Below are 21,074 nucleotides of genomic sequence, written 5' to 3'. Positions count from 1 at the left end.
TATACACAACAGAGCAAAGGACTTGTCAAATCATCTTAAAACAAGAGAAGACAATCTTTGACTTACATCATAAGGAAATCACTCCTTTATTCAAACATATTTAAAAAATAATTAATAATATATTTTCATATAAATAAAGTAGAAGGAGTGTTACATGACTCTTTGCAGTTATAACAAATGATTTCTCTTTTTTTTTAACAACAAGGTTACATGGATAAGCAGAACCCCCCCCCCCCCAAAAAAAAGAAATGGCTGTGAAACTCAATTCTACACAAAGAGTACAATGTGAAGATGATCTATTTTTAAACCCAAATGTCTGATTGCACAGTTATTCCAACTTCAGCACAGTTTCTCCAGAGGCCGTCATCTCAGGCTCAGACCGAGTAGGGCGAGAGGAGGAGAAGGCCCAGCAGGAGGAGCAGCAGGCTCGGGCTGATGGCTCCGGCGTGGCTGGGTGGGGGCAGTCTGCAGTTGTCATAGGGCTCCAGACAGGCAGCGTAAGCAATGACATGGGCAATGTAGCTCTGCTCCTGGACACCGTGGAAGAGGTGCGACATGGGACCTTTGGCAAAGATGGCTACATCCTCTATGCCATGGGTCTCTGAATCCAGAGGGACTGTAGCCTGCTGACGGTAATCTTTATCCGCTGTGTGTGAAGTGTAGTGGGACAAAGGAGAACTAGATTAGACAAACTACAAACCTACCGTGAGTACATCGAGGGCTAAAGAAAATAATACCCTGTTATATCAGATGACCTATTAAGATAGATGGCACAAAACAGTTAAACACAAGAGCAGAAGAATATAAAAAGTCATGAATAAGTACACATAGTCTGCCGTGAGATGATAGTCTAGCCACCAGAACTACTACAAATATATTTTAAGTATAAGATGATTGAAAAATTGAGGTGAGAGAAATAGAATAAGCTAACAAAAGTAACCTAAGTAGAAAGCCTGAGTACTGAAACCAAATATAAATACAGACTTGAAGATAAATAAAAAGTTGTGCATTAAAATAACATAGCCTGTAAATTATGGTAAAACTCCTATTTATATGTGTGGCTGAAAAATACATCTGTCATCTGATGTTTTCAAAAAATACTGCATACACATTATAAACAATTACAACAAAGGATGTAGATGTAGTTGTTACATTGTCATTGCTGTCCATTGTATTTTTCATTTAATTCACTGTCAGAATTTCTACGGTCGGTTTCCTGTTTAACCACAAGGTGGAGCTGCTTCATCACATTGTCTCCTTTGAAAGCACAATCAAAGTCCACTCACATGAAACTGATTCATTCATATCTGGCCGAGTTCCGTTGGTAATCTCGTATCCTGGTCCGTTCCCGTACACAGCAGTGGTGAAGTGCTTGTTGTCGGTCCCTAATGAGCGAGACAACCCTGCAAATCACAGATGAAAATTGATATCTATAGGTTTTTATTTAACTTGGAACAGCAGATGATTTTCTCTTTTTATTACAAAACCTTCCCCAACTTTGCTTGATCAAACAATACAGTTTTATTTTTTTTTACCTAACACAGAGTTTCCTCTGGCAGAATGGCCTCCGAAGGCAAAGACGTGGGAGTGGTCAGCGGTGACCACAGACAGGGTGTCCAGTACACTGGTGAGTTCTGCTGCTCGCCCGACCGCCCGGTCCAGCTCCACGGCCTCGTGCAGAGCTCTTATGGCCCTGCCACCATGGTGCCCATGGTCAATTCTCCCACTTAAGGTCCAAAAGAAAGTCATTGACAAATTAGTATATTGTACACCAATTATTATCTGAATCTGATTCATGCTCTGCCTATTTACAACAGATTATTTAATGTATTTATTGCTGCGATTTGGAAAAAGAAATGATCAAGCAACAGCTCTGCCTAAATAAAATGAGATATCCACTATATTCATAAAAGTTGACAACTGATAACCTAAAATGATGATCACTGGTGTTAAATTAACCTTATCATTTACCTGTGATTTTTTTACAACTAGTTTATGATGTGAAAGTGATGAGGTAATTGAACATTCGATAATTGGAACGGACAGTTTACCACCAACTTGACATTTAATGAGAGTTTCAAGTCTGGTAAAGATCAACAGGAAACATTAACACTTATCTTCCACAAAGAGGTAAAAGCCCTTGGGGTTCTTGCTGAGAATCTTTATTGCTTTCTCCATCATCTCAGTGAGCGATGGGTCCATAGAGGGATCCCGCTCCAACTCATAGCGACAGTCTTTGGGCTCAAATAGACCTAAATGCAGAAAGAAAGAGCAATGCCTGATTATTAAGATCTGACTCATGGCCTCTTATTTAATATGTCAGTTTTTCTGTAAAGAAACCATGCATCCAAACATTCTTATAAAGATAGTAGATTCACCTTAAACGCCCAAGTTTAGCTCAGGTTTGTAGAACAAACGTTCAAGAACTTTACTTGGACTTTATTGGAGCTAAACAATTATGTAAAAGTCAATTGTCAAACCTGTAACCTCACGATGGAAACAGTAACTGAAACAAATGGATCAAAAATATGAAATTAAATTCTGAAAAAGTACAACAGCGTCCTTAAGTTTTTTTTTTTTTTTTTAGACCAAACCTGGGATCTCTGATCATGCAGCTACACGTTTTGTAATGCTGTAATTTTATATGACCTTTTCTTCATATGATGCTGTCTTTTTTGATTGTGTCACGTTAACTTATAAATGCAAATGCATAACAATGTATTTAGGTTAAGAAAAGCCTAGCCATTGACAGGGATTGCAAATTACCCTCAGCTAGAAATCCTACAATCATACAAACTCGTGTATCAAGTTCCTGCAACCTGCTACAATGTTTCTCTGCATTGTTCCGGTCAAATAAACAAACTATTTAATAAGAATTAAACTTGTTACTGATTCGTTTTCTGCCAAGTCTCAAAATTTCAGTTACTGTTGGTTCACATAAAGTCTGCTTCCTCATTATAGGGATGTTATGTATCTTTGTGAGTTGTAGAATAAACTGTAGATGTATTATATACTGAAAATGAGTGACACTTTAACTTGAATGAAAGCATTCCACTCACCCATCAGGAAGTCTGTTGTGGCAGGATTGACAGCATCAAAATCAGCTTTGTTCCAAACATATTTAGATTTCTGTAAAAAGCAATATATAAACTTGGATATAACTCAACCAAAGAGAAAAATAATATTTATTTACAATAACAAATTCTGCCATTTACCTTTTTGTTCTTAAGCCACTCAATGACAAGATTTTGTCCGTCCAGTCGGTCTCCTGTATACGTTGGATACTCTGGGTCTTGCATGTTACTGGGAAACATGTACTGACGACCTCCACCAAGAATGACCTGGATGGAGACACATGATGATAATTTATACTTATTTCTTACTTTTATTTGTTGTTGATTCTGATCTCTGGTTCTGATTCTCTAATCCAGACTGATGTCTTTTATCTTATCACATACAGATTGAGGGATTTATCAGTAAAGTGCGACCGAACCATCGTTTGGGATGTTAGTTTAAAAATTCAGTGGTTAATAATCAAATACAATGGTGTCTGTTAATGATAAAATTGTTCCCTTGTTTATAGAAAATAAAGAAGCAGCAAGTCAAAGACTCAATTGTTTAAAGATATTTAAATGTTCTGCTACTTTTTGTTTCATTGCACGAGCCCTCTGCTGTTTCGCTACAGCGACATCTTGATATCAGGGCTTACGTCTATTTCTACGTTCTTGATCAGCTGATATGCAATGTCACGACATCCGTTCCGGACGGCCTCAGATGTGAGGTCGGAGTCAGAATACCAGTTTCTGTTAGCAGTGTGAGCATAGTTGGCACCAGGAGAAGCGTGCTGCACTCGAGTTGTTGTGACGATGCCCACAGATTTTCCTAAAAAACAAAAAAAAACAGAGCACTCTGGTCATAATTCATCCACTGTTTTAGCGACAACATGCAAATGCCACCTCACATATATTATATATGAATTTTGTATTTGGAAAGCAAGCCAGTTGCTAACTGCTAACTATATTACAAATAAATACAAAGGACAAACAGTGACGGCTGCAAAACATGTACAAACCAGCAAAAAGTAAGAGCACAGCATAACTGTTCTGTCTGTGCAAATGTCCTATATGAAATAAAAGTATAAAGTAAAGCGTTGTGGAACTGCAGTCTACACCCACCTGCTTTCTTGGCACGGTACAGAACTGAATTGACTTCATTCCCATAGGTCGCTTTGCAGTTGGACCTCGGGGTGGCGGCGGTGACACCCATGGTGCCGTAGTTAGCCTTCACCCCACATAAGTAAGCTGTGGCTGTGCCAGCGCTGTCTGGCATCTGCTGGTCAACATTGTACGTCTGCAGGGGCCAAATACAATCACACACATGGACGTGAGCAGTGTTGGCGGATTCAGGGTGAAGGGGTTTCAATCAAACAGAGGAAATGGCCTGTACATTTTGGACGAAGTCAAAGATTTACATCCTTGATCTACTGATGGGCTACTCCACCATGAATAAATACAAAACGTACAAGTATATTGTCAGCTGTGGCTCAGGAGCTCAGGCGCGCACTAATCAGAAAGTTGGTGGTTCAATTCCTGGGTCCTCCAGTCTGCATGCCAAACAATTCCTGGGGCAAAACACTGAACCCTAAATTGCCCCTGAAGGCTATACCGGCAGTGTGTGAATGGTGTGAGATAGAGACAGCGTTGTGTATAGAAGCTCTGTATGTGTGTATGTGTGTTTGAGTCAGTAAATCTGATGATTTCATGTTTTTTAAAGTATAAAGTTAAATATAATAACACAAATGTTATCCTCATTTCGAAACATTCCATTGTAGCAGTGCATGTGTCGTTCAGAGTGCGCTCACCTTTGACAGCGCCAGGTGAGGAAAGGTATCCATGACCAGGCTGGTCTCCTCCCCTGATTGTCCTGCCAACTGGCCTTTGAGGATCCGAGCAGCCGTCACCGTCGGTATCCCCATACCTGAGATCAGGTGGAAGCACACCTGAGTGTTAGATAACGTCCAAACCAGGAACGCACAGAGCTGCCATTGTGCTCAAAGCGAACCTCATAAGGCTCAGCTGATGTCAGAGTTTAGAGGCCGGTGAAAGACATCCAAGTTATTTACGCTGACAAGATGGCCGACGATTTGCAAACCAAATACAGGAATATTTCACATTTGTTCTCTTCTGCAAACCTGATTATACTTTCTTACATATATCTTTCTCAGTCCCTATTTGCATATCACAGATTTAGATCGGACGAAAGATTTGCTAACTTTCTTCTTCCACTTTAAATATGTGTAAGAAACTACACGTAAACCACGTCACATGATGATAATATATTATTTATTGATGGTTTCACCCTGTATTTCAACACAACTTGGTTTGGGCATCAAAGCCCTGGCAGTGGTTATAGTGTTTTGTAATAACCAAGAACTTTGTCGTTTTTTTCCATTATCATCCCAGTTAACGGGAGGTGGTTAAATGTTACTCATCAATCCAAAAACATTGATAAAATCTGACTTGAGCTGCTATCAGCATGTATGGGTTTGGCCGCTGCAACCATAAATCCGAGATGTCTCTAAGCAACTGGCATTTGTGGAGCGGTGTTACCAAATCTCGAGCTTGAATCATCGAGGAAAGAGGAAGAAGTTCAAAGCAGTGATCACTTTATCTTTTTTTCAAGGGTCACGGCCACATGAAGTATCTTATCAGGAATTATCAGCTCATCAGATCATGATGAAATCTTTTGTCCAAACTGGAGTGGGAAAAGTTCCTTTTGCTGCATGTTAACACAGGACAAATTTGAAGTCTTCCACCAGATAAAAGATTTCAGCAACAATGGTAGATTAAAAAAACAGCTTCAAGACCAGAAACCAAGCTTCAGCTGAGCTTGATGAACTTTCTTTTCTGCAATTCGACCTTTATTCTGTGTTCAGATCAGTTAAGGACACATGCAGGCATTGTGTGGACTGTGGTTTAGCCTCGGTTCATTTTCTTATGTGTGGCTTTCCAGGCAGCAATAACTGCTGGTGATCAGATGTCAACCCTCATCTCCTTCTACCCATAAGCCCCTGCTTTTTAGGGTCACATAGTGCATTCAGTTTAAAGTGTGGTCTCATTCTCTGACGGTGAACTCAGCCACAATGAGGATGCTCTCAAGCTTCATTGGCTTCCTCTCACCTGAACAAACCAATTGGACTAAAAGCCAAAAACTGTTCCTCAACTCGAGGACACGTGTTAAATTGGTGGGAGACTCACCGTCCCCCAGGAAGAGGATGACGTTCTTGGCCTGGTGGTTATTCGGCTGAACGTTCATGGCAGTGTGAAGAGCCTCCCTCCCTTTGTTGTTCCAGTAGCTGGCATGGAGCTCTTCTTCTGTGAGCGGCAAAAAACACATGATATGTTGTAATATCACAGAGGCACCAACAACTCTGAATGACTTATCACCTCTGCCAAAGAGGTTCTGTTCTCATCAACGCTTTTGTTTGTTAGTTAGCAGGATTACACAACAAGAAATGAACTGATCTCCATGAAATTCTGTGGAGGGATTTAGTGGCCTTAGTGGAGGGTTTTTTTTTTTTTTCGAGTGCCCTGATTTAATTCAAACTGCAAAACCATCCAGTTGTTTAGTGCAAGATCCCAAAAAAGGTTTATGAACATTACAGACATTTAAAACTCATTGAAATAAGAACAACAAGCTAAATAATAGGGCAGGCACCTTTCAATACATATTATAACCATGCTACAATGACAAAAAAACAATAATAGAGACAGTACATAAGAGCCTTGGAGAGGAGACCTTGTCATGACTATAGTGTGACTTTTTTTTTTTTTAAACCTATCATTACATGATATATTATGTGTATGTAAGTGTCTATAGCAAGTGGGTTTGTAATGTAAACTATACTATTTTAGTTCACTTATTGTTTTCAAGCAGATTCAGTCAGATTAATTTCTGTTTTCATTTATACAATTAAAAAAAAAGGGGGATCTAACAGACTAGCTGTACCAGGTAACTCCCTTTTGACAGAAGTTGACATGATAATACACTAAGTTTCCGTCCTAAAGCACAACTGTGTAATTGAAATCTAAAGGCAGTTCTTAGATTTTCTGAAAGATGATTAACAGCAGTAATGTGCAACATTACCTGAAACACACCAAGTCCATGGCACCGAGATGAAAATCAATAATCCAGCCAAAAGGAGCTTATGTCTCTGGGCCATAATGTTGACTATATATAAAAAATTGAGGTAAAAGGACACTGAGTTCAGGAGCACTCCAAGATCCTTTTATAGTTGTATCCAAGGAGCAAAGGTCATATGAAGGGAGAAGACACACACACACACACACACACACACACACACACACACACACACACACACACACACACACACACATACACACACACACACACACACACACACACACACACACACACACACACACACACACACACACACACACACACACACGTGTTGTGACAGGTCACTTTTGGGGACAGTAGGTAGACTTGCATTCAATTCCTGGAGCATTTCTTAAAAATAACCTCAACTAACGTAACTCTAAACCTTAACCACTGACACACAAATCAGAAATCACAAGATGTCTTCAGTCTGACATTTGTCCACATTTGTCCACAGTGTCCTGTCCACTGCGTGTCCTGACAGACACGCAGTGGACAGGACAAGAGATAAACTGATAAACTGCACTCTGTCATTAAATATATTCAACATCAGGCTTTAAATTCTCTTTGTAGTATTCATATATGTAATGTGTCAGTGGTAAGGTGTCATGTGATAGGAGGACCCCATGTTACGAGTCACATGATATCACGTTTGGAGATATATGGTGTGATTTGTCACCGCAATCCTTTTGCTGACAGCGAATGTTTTACCAAAACAAATTTTATCTTTAATTGCTTCTAATTGCTTGATCAGAAATGATACCGTCTTTATTTGGAATGTTTCGAGTGTGTGTGAGGCCTATTAATCATTAATCTTAACTGTGATCCAATAAAGCCATTACCTGTTTTCGCCTACACAGCTGGAATACTATCAGGTGAATGTTAACAGCAGCAGCTTTAATCACTATTGTGGTAAGGCGACTGTAAATCATATAATATAATTCAATGATGATGACGATAACAGAGTTTTATCGAAGTGCTCATGTTACTTTACAGTCCTACACATCTCTTGTTTGAATTTGTGGCGGCATTAATTGATAACACATGTATCTGTGTGAGTGCGGGTGGGTCTGGCTGCAGATCTGTGTGGTGTTTTCAGCAGTGTGGTAAAAAAAACACTCAGCACTCTGGCACCGCACGACCTTGTGGTTCAGACAGACCAACACAAGGTCAAAACTTTTTTTTGTTCTTCCTTTTTTTCTCAGTATCAGCATTTTATAATAGGAATAACTTTGTGGAAAGAGAAAAGGCCTCAGAAAGACTCAGTGGAGAGGGCAAAATTAAACATGTCATTAGACATCTGTGACATGGACATGGCATTTCACAGACTGTGTTGCAAGTATGTGCAGGTTTCCAGGTCAAATCCGAGAATGTTTTCTTGAATGTTTTTTCGCTGCTGATCCATTAAATGCTCCATAGATTCTCTTGCATCAAATTTTTATCCTGAGACCATGAATGTTTGGAGCCAGTTTGTGCACAGTGGCGATCGTGGTGTGGAGCCACAGTATCGAGGTCCAACCAATACACGTGCTCGACCAATTTCGAGTCATGACCTTCCATCCCTTTACCAAGAATCTGTGTGAAGAGAACTAACCAAAATGACAGAGAACATCTTGGAGAAAAAAATACTGAACAGGTCTGCTAGCACAAGGGAGGCGGTGTTTATTACCTACTCTGCAGCCAGCCACTAGGGGGCGATGCAGGTGATTTGGCTTCACTTTTGGGCAGCAGTTATGTCTTATTTTCAGTCTACACTTCAAAATTACCTGAGAAAAGCCTTGTTCTGTTATTTTCTTTATTTGGAAACTATTTCGAGAGTTGTTATTGAATGAACTGGACAACAGACTCATCAATAAAATTTGATTTTTATTCATATATATATATATATATATATATATAACATTTGCAAAAAAAAACTGTATAAAAATACATTGACAAGATTTGCATACAAAATACATTCATGTACAATCCAAATAGATTATATCCTGTATCGAGAGGCAGACAATCTGACAGAAAACAGATTTACTATTTGGAGCCAATGAGGTCAAGATATAAACTTATAAAAATCTTTAAAAGCTACATGTCTTCCCCTCCTGAGAGCGGTACAGTATCTTGATGAGTTCTTGTAAGGTCTGTTGGTGTTGCAGCTTGGCATGGCATGGGGTGATGGAGCTCAATTCAGGTTTCTCATAACTGCTGTCCCCAAGCTGGACAGTGAGGCCTCAGGCTGCTGGTCTGTTTCAAGTTATTCTGAGTGAAGCCTCAGATTAATGTGTAAATAGAAAATTACAGCTACTCTCAAGTGTTGGCCAGTTCTGAGCAGGCAGATCATGCTGAAAAATAGGAACAGGATAAAAACAAGTGAAAGGTAGTAGTGATGTTGTGATTCGGAAAGTAGAATACTGTGACTGCTGATGGCTCTGCAGTGGCTCTACAGTTGCATAGACCGTTTCTTGAAGAACTGCTTGCATGTGCATTAATGTTAATGTTTGCAGATTATTTTCATAATCTTTGCGTGTTAATCTCACCTACAATGTCTACCTGTCTGTGTGCATTTGAAAAGAGAGGCTGCATGCATGTTTAAGCTTGCAGTTTGCATGTATGGTAGATTACACGTGTGTTTGGATGCGTAGGGAGTAGGCCTATGTATTTTTCAGTTTTGACATACAGTGCTATACTGTAAATGTTTACCCCTGCCAGCCTGTGTGTATACAGCAAATGTGTTTGTGTATGAATGTTTAGTGCACTGTGTATTGCTGCCTGCCTACAACGTGTGTGTTTTGACATGTGTGTGTTTCAGGGTCATCTGAAAAACCAGATGAGGCCAAGTAAGCCAAACAGGAAGCTCGAGGGTGCGTTCACACGCCCGGTGGAGGTGTGGTTGTGAGGGTGAGGAGGACAGTTCGTGTAGGGCTCCAAACAGGCGGCATAGGCCATGACGTGGGCCACGTAGTTTTGCTCCTTCACCCCGTGGAACAGGTGAGCCATTGGGCCTTTGGCGTAGATGGCTACATCCTCTCCGCCGTGCGTCTCCGCGTCCAACGGGACGGCGGCCTGCTGCATGTACTCTTCATCGTCTGGAAGGAAACAAGTGGCTGCTTGAATAGACCATATGTTTACCATAATATCACAACATGTCAATGTGACTGAAACCCAGAACACAATTTACTGAGGTAGTAATACATAAATTGTAAACAAAGCATACTATACAAAAAACTGAATATTCTGTCTTTACCACTTCAACATTAAGTTCTATTCAGCATTGCTCTAACAAGAGATTACAGAGGATTCCCTTTGTTTGTCAGCTCAGATGCCACCCACCATTATCTTTGCATTCGCCTCCCGGAGCTTTCTGTGGCTGTTTTGTGCATGAAATGGTGTTTAGCAAATCTTCTGTAATTTACGCAATTACACTTGATTACAACAATCTTTAAATCCCCCAAAAGGTCATTTTAAGTCCTTTTGATAAAATTGCAGCATTTAGATGCGTAATGAAAGATTGCCTCAGTTTTTTCTCCACCAAAACAAACATACTCTGTTGGAAAACAAGTACAGAAATGTAGATTATGTATTGTAAATAAATATATTGTAAATATAACATTTTGCAGTATTGTGGACAAATTATTTCTTATTCACTAATCATACCTGTAAAAACCAAGTCTTCATCAGAACGTGGACGCTGACTGCAGTCCTTCATATCTATACTTCTGTCAAGGAGGTTATGTTTTCACCCCTGGGCATTTTTCTTATTGGTTTATATGTGTCTTTGTTTTTAGCAAGATTACGCAAAAACTAAAAGAAGGATGTATGGGTCAATGAAGAACCCATTAAATCCAGAAGCAGATGCAGGAATTTCTTTTTTTTCAACATTTTCACAATTTTTCCAGGGAATAATTAATGGATCTAGATGGAAAAAATCTGGCACATTTAGGGGACTAATATCTATGAGTATGTGAAATTTTAGTGGAGCTTGATCGTATTTAAGGGGACTGTTATGCCTTGGCAGAGGTAAGCGCTCCACTGAGTGCCATTCTACTTCCAAAAGATAAAGTTTTAAAGGTGAGTGTATCTCACTTATGCACATTTACTTAAGGCGCCAAATAGGATGAGTGTGCACTTTTGAGACACAACTAATGGTTCCAAAGACATAAAGTGAGGCCAGTCCAATCGAAAGTACAAAACTCTGGACTTTAAAGGTCAGTGTGTGTGTGTGTGTGTGTGTGTGTGTGTGTGTGTGTGTGTGTGTGTGTGTGTGTGTGTGTGTGTGTGTGTGTGTGTGTGTGTGTGTGTTGAGGTATTTCCTCTACGCTCCCTCACTGCAATGACTGAAGCAAACCGTGCAGAACAGGAGAAGGAGGAACCAGATCGTTGCTGTCCAGTGTTCCACAAAGAAACACAAATAACCTCTAAAGGTTACTTGTTCACGATGAGGCCTGTGCGTGGAGGAGAAGACAACACGGGGCCACAGACGTCATGTTTCATCTTTGCTTTCCAGAGAAAAACGCAGGCATGAGTCAGCCGTAACCACATCGGCTGACGCTGTAAGTGCACACGTCGGCAGAGACGAGTGCTGCATCTGAAAGACATTAGTTTGATTGCTTACAGTAATCCACCATTGTGATGTTTGCTCTGGTCCCATTTACGTGGACATAACCGGGGCCGTTGGCATAGAGGATGCTGGTGAAAGGCATTTTGTCATCTGCTCTCTTTGGTGCCAGACCTGAACAGCAAAAATGACAGGACAGGTGAGAAATGACAGTTGTAATGTTCACAATATGGACATTTTGAAGGAACATTCAACTTAAATAATCATAAATATTACAGTATCATCTGCATATATGAGTATCTCAAAATGTGTCATTCTCGGCTTTTTAACCAATAAAATGTCTAAAAGTTTCTTGATTCTGAGCTGGATTTTTATGCTACTCGCTACATAGCTTCATGCTATTTTCATGCATCCGAAACAACATGCCAGGTTTACCAAAGATGGGATTTCCCCGAGGCGTGTTGCCACCGAAGGTGAAGACGTGGGAGTGGTCGGCGGTGACCACAGTCAGTGTATCAGATTCTCTGGTCAGCTGTGCAGCGCGATGAATGGCTTGGTCGAACATCACTGCCTCTGTCAGGGCCAGCTTTGCAATGCCGTCGTGATGTCCGTGATCAATTCTCCCTCGTGCATAAGACACAATGCAAAGCAAGTGAATTAGACCTGGCCACGAACACTGGATCTTTACGAAACTTCACTTGACTCATTTTTAACAGTAGCTAAATGGTAAATGCTTCTGATAATAAATAATTGATTAGATGATGACTGCCCTGTATTCTTTATATGTGAGCCATTAAACTAAATTCAAGGCTCAAAAGTCACTCCGGGTATGAATCCTCATATTGACTATGTGGCTAATCAAGGCCATTATTCTTAATGATGCTGATAATGACATGCTTGATGATTTGTTAATAATTTGGAGGAAGGCTGATAAATATACATATAAAGTAATACTTATCTTCCACAAACAGGAAGTACCCTTTGGGATTCTTGCTGAGGATTTGTATGGCCTTCTCCGTCATCTCCACAATGGAGGGGTCTCGTGTGCTGTTCCTGAAAACCTCAAACCTCATGTCCTTTGGCTCAAACAGACCTGGACCCACAGAGAAGGGGGGGAAAAACAGTTTGAGCTAGTGGTTGCATTAAGAAGAAAAACAAATCATCAAACAGGAATGTTGACAGGAAGATAAACTACAGATTGAGCAATAACATAATAATTAAAGCCAAGTGCACGAGGAAAACAAAGTGAAGATACTTACATATGTAGCTTTTATCTAGTTTAAATGACAATAAACTGCTGCCTATCTTTACGGCGTCTTATTTCAAACATTAGAACACTTTCAAATGCGGGAAATATGTCAAACAGAACAAGTCCATTTGTGACAGGACTATTCCTACTATATTTGTGTTGTGCACATTGTTTTATCGCTGTGGTGAAGGGTGATAGTACAAGCTACCTGTAACTTTACTGTGAACCATAATAAGTTCTTCACATGCTCGTAAAAATGAAAACTGAAAACCTGTTACTTCAAAGCCCTTGAGCAGATGTCGTAACTTAGATAAGAGTGTGAGTGCACACACACACAGACACACGCACGCACACACACACACACACACACACACACACACACACACACACACACACACACACACACACACACACACACACACACACACACACACACACACACACACACACACACACACACACACACACACTTAAGTTTACACCTGTCTATCAGTCTTGATGTGCATGTGTGTGTTGTCAGTGAGTTTCCACACTGAGTTAGTTCATGTGTGTGTTCACCTGCTCAAACTACCCGATGACCTGTGTGTTAACACGTTTATGAACTCACCCATGAGCCGATCAGTAGTTTTAGCATTAATCTCGTCAAACTCCTTCCTGTGCCAAACGTAGTGCGACCTCTTGTTCTGAAACACAAAGCAGGGGACACATGAGGCTATGGGTGCTTATCTTTAGAGTGTACATAGCTGATAGAAATAAGGAATGACCCTACTGGCTTAGCCTTCAGCCACACGTCTATGAGGTTCCTCTTGTCTTTGCGGTCCCCCTTTCGAGAGTTGGAGGTAGGATACTCCGGGTCCGGGGTTCCCTTTGGTGTCATGTACATCCTCCCTCCACCCAGAATCACCTTAAAGGAAAACCAAACACAATGGAATGTCGCATTAATGAAGCAGAAGGGTGAATTTCACGTTTTTCCACATGCATATGCAAATCAAAATCAAAATGATTCGACAGTGTGGAAGGCAACAGAGCAGCACTATAACAAGTGTTAGCATGTAGTGGAAGTTTTCAGTCAATCACAACATGGAAAAACACAAATTTTGTTTCTCTGACTTTATATGTTTTATTTTGTGTAGTATATGTATTATTGTATATATGTATTTAATATTAACAGTGATGTAACAGTGAGGCTTAAAAGAAAATGTGCATAAATATTCTATAAAACCTTTTTACAACTTGAGTCTTTTCAAAATTTGCAGTCAAATATATATTTTTTAAATAACTTAATATCGTCATGTATCTGAACATGTTTTGCTGGACTAAATCTAATTTTAATCCTTGTCACATTCCTTATATGCATTAAACTCTGAGGCCCTGCCCTGTTCTTGTTTTATATTTTGTCTGTCAGTCTCCAGCGGCCTTGTAATGTTTTTAACTATTTGACCAGATCAAAGTCCTCGTGGACTCGTGGCACTTTGGAAATTAAATCGTATTCTAATAAAATCCCTCGCTCACTTCAATTCCATCCAAGCAATATAAAGTCAGATAAAATCCCACAGCTGTAAACAAACAAGCGATAAAGGACGGCTGGTTTAGATTAGTTGGACCAGTACACAATAAGTAATATAACAATAAGATTGTTTCTTAAATGAAACTTCAGTTAATTTTTAAAAGTGCCAAACAGATTGGTTCTTACGTACATCAATGTCAACGTTGGTGACCATTTGCGTGGCGATGTCCACACAGCCCTGTCGGCGAGCACTGTAAGGGAGATCGGCGTCACTGTACCAGCTGCGGCTGACAGAGTGAGCGTAGGCAGCGGCCGGCGAGGCGTGCTGGACACGGGTGGTGGTGACTATACCGACGGATTTACCTGGAAAGGAAACACACATTTAGATCAGGAATACAACTGTTGACAGTGAAATAATCCCAGTGTGAATACGATTATTTTTGTGACTTCGACTTTTCTTTACCTCCACCAAGGAGGTTGTGTTTTCATTGCTGTTTGTTTGTTTATTTGTCTGTTTGTCAGCAGATTACAAAAAAACTACAAAACTGATTTCCGTTAAATTTTATGGAGGGGTGGTGTCTGGCCCCAACAAGAATCAAGAAAATGTTGTTCTATGTTGTTTTTCTCTTTCTTTGACATAGGGAGATAGAGTGTTATCCTTGGTGGAGCTATGCGGTCTCAAACTGTATTCAAACACCTCTTGGAGACAAACTGCTCTGGATGAGTAAACGGTGTAGTTAGTCATAGTCCTGCTTTTTCTGGTCAAGTGGAAGAAGTAGAACGAGTGATTGAGAAAATTAGATGAATAACAATAGTCAGTATTGTCAATCAATATTTAAAAATGCATTTTATCATCCTCACTTAAACATAGTTTTTTGCTCAAATCATTGAGGTTCAACTTATCTACAGCCTCTATTAAAATATATAAAACTAACTAATCAAAAAGACTAAACTAATAAAATTAAATAAAATAAACTTCAGTTTATCCAGATCCATGAATTATGTTGAAGAACGTGATCCAGATCGGACAGAGATGAAAACATAACCTCCTTCGTCAGAACACAGAAACATAACAAGGACAATAATACTGCAGCAGTGAGTATAATATGTCCCATAATGGACACTAATGTGCCTTCATATACATGACTTGATGTACGAATAGATATTCCTATGCTAATGATTTGTTGTGACGAGGTCAGTGTGAAATAATAATTGCACGTCAGCTGTTCTGAACCTTGAACCATGAGTGTTTTATCCTCAGGTAGCAGAGAACACGTTTATCAGAGGATTGTTTTATTCCGGTGCGTATCTTGAGATAAGAGTGTAATTCAGACCAACTCATCTCTCCATTACACAGCACACCCACTACTTGGCCGAGCCGTTTACTGTCCTCACCCTGTGCCTTTGCCCGTCGTAATACTGAGTAGACCTCATTGCCGAAGGTGGTGTTGCACTCGTAGGCCACCGCATTAGCGCTGAGTCCCACAGTCTTGGCGTTGGCCTTCACGCCGCAGTGGTAGGCTGTGGCTGTGCTCGCGCTGTCGGCGACCTGCTTATCTACACTGTAGGTCTGCGAAGTAGAAAGAGAGACACAAATCAAGACAAGTGAGTTAAAACATTTAGAATATCTCCTTTTATGATAACATGAAATGTCTTTTCTTGTTTGGTGCTTGGTGATGAGCACCTAGGGAGAATCTATGGGTGTCAGGGTAACAATTACTGCTGAGGTTATTGTTTTCGTTATTTCAAAGAATCCGCTGTTGCCGTTATTTAATGTCAAACTGGTCTCACACAACAGACGGAGGACATTCCTGGGAAATAACTGTTTTCTTGTGCATTGCTCTTGAATGAAGTAAATGTAAAATCCTGTTTGATTATAGGTTAGAACACAGAGCAACTAAAGACTCTGGATTCTGCTTGGTCAGGATAACCAATACAACAATTATATGACTGTGATCTGTATGTGATCTGTTTTCACTGTTTCTACCACAATGTCAGCATTTTCAGTCAAAGTGTTGATTTAGTTAAATCCCCTGAAGCTGGTTTCAGACTAAAAGAGAGGGATGGAATGAGGCAAGATCGAACATGTTCAGAAGACAAAGCGTGTGAAAGATGGACACGCGCTTGAACCCTGACCCTCCCTTCTTTACGCCAGGTTATTCATCTGCTGTCCACTCTTTGCCTCTCACTCTTTTTCCACCTCCACGTGTCACACTTTACTGATTTACCAAACAACCACAGCAATGTCCAAAGACTTCTCTGCATACATGCGTGAGGTCACAGGCTGCAGAGGCAAAGAAATGAGCCTTTGTTACTTTGCTCTGCTTTCATTGACTTTTCCAGTATTTTGATGAGCAATGTGAAAACTGCAGAATTACTGCTTTGTCATTTCTATATTTGTATAGTCCCTTTAAAACTTGCTGGCTAATGCTAATCCAGTGGTACGGAAATGTGGTGGGGAAAAAAATGTCACTGTTAAAACCAAACTGTATTCAGGCCAAGAAAATATTTCTGCTTACATCCCAGACTGTTACTCAGTCTTTTCAGGTAGAAAATAAACATAAATAACATTTTTGAGCAGTAAAGCTTTAAATGGTCCACCTAATGCATGAAAAAGCTGTATGTAAAGATGCACGACATAAAAGTGCCCAAAAGTGAAGCCGAAACCCCTTGATTGCCCCCTGTTGGCTGGATGAAGTATCGGTTATGAACCCAGCTTCCTCCATGTTGGTGGATGGGATGTTTCTCTCATTTGAGGTAGTTCTTATCACACTGATGTTTGTTCAAGTGTTATTTTTTTGTGCTAAGTTTGCTTTTAATAAGCTACTTGATGCGGAGAACATAGAGATGCATCGTCCATCTTTATGTACAGTCTGTGATCCGGCCATAACAGGACGATGATTATAAAATACTCCTCCTTCTGAAAAATGCAAATTAATTCCAAACACACCAAGGTTATATGATGAAACCTTAGAGGCTCTGTGATGATCAGCAGGTAAGTGTTGTGTTGTCACCTTAGACAAGGCCACATATGGGAAGTTGTCCATGGCCAGCATCGTCTCCTCCCCCGATCCGCCCTCCATCTGACCTCGCAGGATCCGCGTTGCTGTCACAGTGGACACGCCCATCCCTGGGAGAAAACGATTTACAGGTGAAGGTCCCCGATGTGCTTCGATTAACTTTTTTTCAGCTTTGCAATCTCAATCTACAGTCATATTGAATGATGTATTAGTGATTCAACAGTTTAAGCATCTGTTTGCGTGTTTGTTTGTGTGGGTTGTCTGACCCCACAGAGCAGTGACAACCGTTCTCTGTCCTGTCTGTGAATAATAATCCAAACCAGAAATGTAAGCATGTGTTTGTTTGAACAGCTCAGACTGTAACTGAGGTAAACAAACTCAAAGCACGGAAAGGACGTCAACTGAATGTGGACACGGGCAGGACAGTGATGGCAGCTGTTTTGCAGGAGAACCACATTGTCAAACAAAAACTTCACAGAGGCCAACAGTGACTCTTCTCTGCGAATAATCAGACCACAGTTTAAAAACCTACACAAAGATTCTGCTATGTTACTATACCACATTTATTGCCTACAAGGTTAAGTACATGCTTTTTGATCACTGTTAAAAACATTTTAACAGTTTATTTATTTCTGCGTCCCACAACTTCATCTCACCCCTGACAGCCCCTGTAGGAAGCCTGTGCACTTAACTCTTTCCTGTACATCACAGTCACATTAAACTGAGAAGAGGCTCTGTGCAGATTATTACAGAAGTAAGGCACAAAGAAAACTCAGCCTCGACCACCCAGGAACGTGACTCAGAAGGTTTGATTTAAAGCAGATATTCTGGTGGTTAACAGGGGGGGGAAAAAACACCCTCTGCATTTATACAGTTCCCCCAACAACAATTAGTTTCATGCCTCAGCAGCTGTAAATATATCACACAAGTGACATTCAATGTGAAATATCTTCCCGTCAATTCCAAATGGAAACCTTCTCTAACTGGCAGTCGTCCCTTTGTAGTCAATGAACGCCAGACTCCGCCGTGTGAATGGCTGAAAAATGGAGCATGTCAGCATCTTTGCTAATTACTCTTAATTGTCACCCTGATTATCAAATCCTCATCCTGAACACAATAGAACAAACATGGCTTCTTCACATTAGTATTCATTTGGAGTCGGGTTTCTGGCCACCTGATGAATTCACGTCCAATATTTGCCCAGTTTTTAGTTTTGGTGTGAAATCCACAGAATCCTGATGGAAATATCTGCTACTTAAGCTGCTAAAGGCTCCACTACATCAACCAGCTATACTGAGTGACTGTCTGTTGTTTGGTGGTTGTCAGGTGGTGAACGGGGGGTTATCAAAACGTGCTTGGTTCAAAGAGCTGCCTGCTGCATTGGAAAATGATTAGAGCGCTCAGAGGGACCCATAAAGATAAAACTGAACTACTTCTCGTAGATCTAAGAACCGTTGAGTCAGCTAATAATCAGATGTGTGTTTGTCACTGTGAACGACGCCTTTCAAATTACACTCTTCCATTTAATCTATTATATTAGTTCAGCTTTAAGATCAGGATACAAAAATACTGTTGTGGCTAAAAGAAGGCTTAGCTTGTCAAATCCATGTAAACTTAATTTATTTCAAGCCTTTTAGAGGAGACATATAAAGCTAAAATTCAGGTTTATAATTTTAAATCTGGGTTATCACTTGAAAAGGTTTACATGCTGTGATGTTCAGAAAACAACACTTTGCTCAAACTGTCCATTGCTGCAGCTCCTCTTTTCAGCCTCTGTCTGAAACACTTGGGTTTAGCACTTGTCTCTTTAAGCCCCCCCTCCTCCCAATAAAGCCTAAAAAACTAAAAATAAACTATGTAACACAAGAGGAAAGAAAAACTGAAAGAGCCTCATATGTTTCCTTTCACAAAAGCTGTCCAAAGTCTAATGACAATCTTCGATCTTTACAAATCTAGAGAAAAACACAATCCACTGTCAAAGCCACTTTTCATTAATCCATCCTGAGCACCGCAGACGAACCACAACTGAGCCGGGTTGCATATCGAGCTGTGGCTGCGACCGAAAGGAACTATTTCTGTTCAAACTTCACCCACAGTCGGAGTCAGTGTTGCATGTTTGCTGGAAGAGAATCAGCAAGGATAGCGTGACCTACCGTCGCCCAGGAACAGGATGATGTTCTTGGCCTGGTGATTCCGAGGGTGGAGCTTCAGCGCAGCATCCAGTGTCGCTCTCGCCTGAGCATCCCAATACGCTGGCTCCCTCTCAAGTTCATAGCGTGCTGCTCCATGGAAACACACACACACACACACACACACACACACACACACACACACACACACACACACACACACACACACACACACACACACAAGAGTGGATCTCAGAGATAATAAGAGGCAGGTAGAGAACAAGGCGTGTGTGTGATATTCTCTGCTCAGCATGTGCGTGGTGTGTGCATGTGTGCAATGGTAAAGCGCCGGTGCACATGAGCCTCAATTGAATTCAAGCATTGTCGGTATAGGCGCCTGCACGCTCATGCATCTCTTTTTGCCGTTCTCTGTCACTTTGAATAATATTTTTGCCTTTGGCTAGAAAAGCAAAAAACGGGTTTCGCCAGAAGTGTCAAAATGACAAACACACAACCGAGAGGACACATTAGTTTCTGTCTGTTCATGCCCACTGAGGGGCTCACGGCGAAGGAAGTCGAAGAGGAACATTCCTTCGGCCAAAACAAAACGGAAAGGCAAACGGTCTTTTACATAACCAGGTAGACACAGGCAAAAATATACTCACTCACGCTTTTGTGCATCTGTGCAAACACTCTCTCTCCATCACACTTACACACCTGAGTCCGTGCTCATGGACCACCGCAGCTTCTCAAGCACAGCCCTGTCCTCACACACTCACCCTTCCCCAGGTTGAGGTCACCTGCTCAAGTCCCCCTGCGCGTCCATCTGTCTGCCCACAAAGTGCTACAAATATCCCCATCGCAGGCGGCAATAATAACCCTTGTCATCTCCTCACCTTGGCTCTCCACAGCAGCCCGGCCCGCGGCCAGCAGGATGGGGCACAGGAGGATGAGCGTGAGATTGGGGGCCCCGCACTGTGGCTTCTGCATCTCTAATCCGAGCAACCGGTGGAGGCTGGAGAGGTCGACACAGCCGGCTTTCACAGCAGCAAGCCAGAGAGCGACAGGCAGGAGGCACAGGCAGAGAGTGTGTGTGTGTGTGTGGCTGCTGAGACCTCCAGTCCTTCCTTTTTAAAGCCCCGCTGGGTGTGTAGTAAGGAAGGGCCCACGACAGCTCATAGGCTCAGAGCCACGAAAGAGGGGAAGAGAGAGAGTGAGAGAAGGAGGAAGAGCCGCGAGGGGAGAGACACACGAGCGAAAAAGACCACACAAGAGCACTGGAGCATCGCAGCCCCTCGACTCATTTCGACTCCTGAAAGTGCACAACCCCCTTTTTTATTGTTTTGAAAGGTTCCTTTACTTTAGCTCTACCTCTTCTGTCTGAAGTGCGCATAGAAATGTAAATGTCCCTTTGATGTGGTGGATGAATAATAGGTCTTTT

At 41.1% G+C, this 21,074-nt stretch overlaps 2 protein-coding genes across 2 annotated transcripts; both read right to left on the bottom strand.

Moving 5' to 3' along the window:
* Positions 1-265: 265 nt before the first annotated feature.
* alpi.2 (alkaline phosphatase, intestinal, tandem duplicate 2) lies at positions 266-7,231 on the bottom strand. The gene is made up of 11 exons (XM_034583455.1): positions 7,147-7,231; positions 6,258-6,374; positions 4,862-4,977; positions 4,176-4,350; positions 3,710-3,882; positions 3,216-3,341; positions 3,060-3,129; positions 2,118-2,252; positions 1,536-1,727; positions 1,287-1,403; positions 266-646 (listed from the first exon to the last, which is right to left on the bottom strand). Exons 1-11 carry the CDS (start codon positions 7,220-7,222, stop codon positions 375-377), a joined length of 1,569 nt encoding a protein of 522 aa, XP_034439346.1. The 5' UTR covers positions 7,223-7,231; the 3' UTR covers positions 266-374.
* A 2,734-nt stretch (positions 7,232-9,965) lies between these two features.
* Positions 9,966-20,720, bottom strand: alpi.1 (alkaline phosphatase, intestinal, tandem duplicate 1). The gene is made up of 11 exons (XM_034583454.1): positions 20,530-20,720; positions 19,658-19,783; positions 17,499-17,614; positions 15,880-16,054; positions 14,675-14,847; positions 13,747-13,881; positions 13,585-13,660; positions 12,687-12,821; positions 12,164-12,355; positions 11,786-11,902; positions 9,966-10,259 (listed from the first exon to the last, which is right to left on the bottom strand). The coding sequence occupies exons 1-11, from the start codon at positions 20,621-20,623 to the stop codon at positions 9,985-9,987; spliced, it is 1,614 nt and encodes a 537-aa protein (XP_034439345.1). The 5' UTR covers positions 20,624-20,720; the 3' UTR covers positions 9,966-9,984.
* Positions 20,721-21,074: the final 354 nt, after the last annotated feature.

This window comes from Hippoglossus hippoglossus, chromosome 4, assembly GCF_009819705.1.
Source record: "Hippoglossus hippoglossus isolate fHipHip1 chromosome 4, fHipHip1.pri, whole genome shotgun sequence".
Taxonomy (NCBI): Eukaryota; Metazoa; Chordata; class Actinopteri; order Pleuronectiformes; family Pleuronectidae; genus Hippoglossus; species Hippoglossus hippoglossus.
This window is presented reverse-complemented; position numbering and strand designations above follow the sequence as displayed.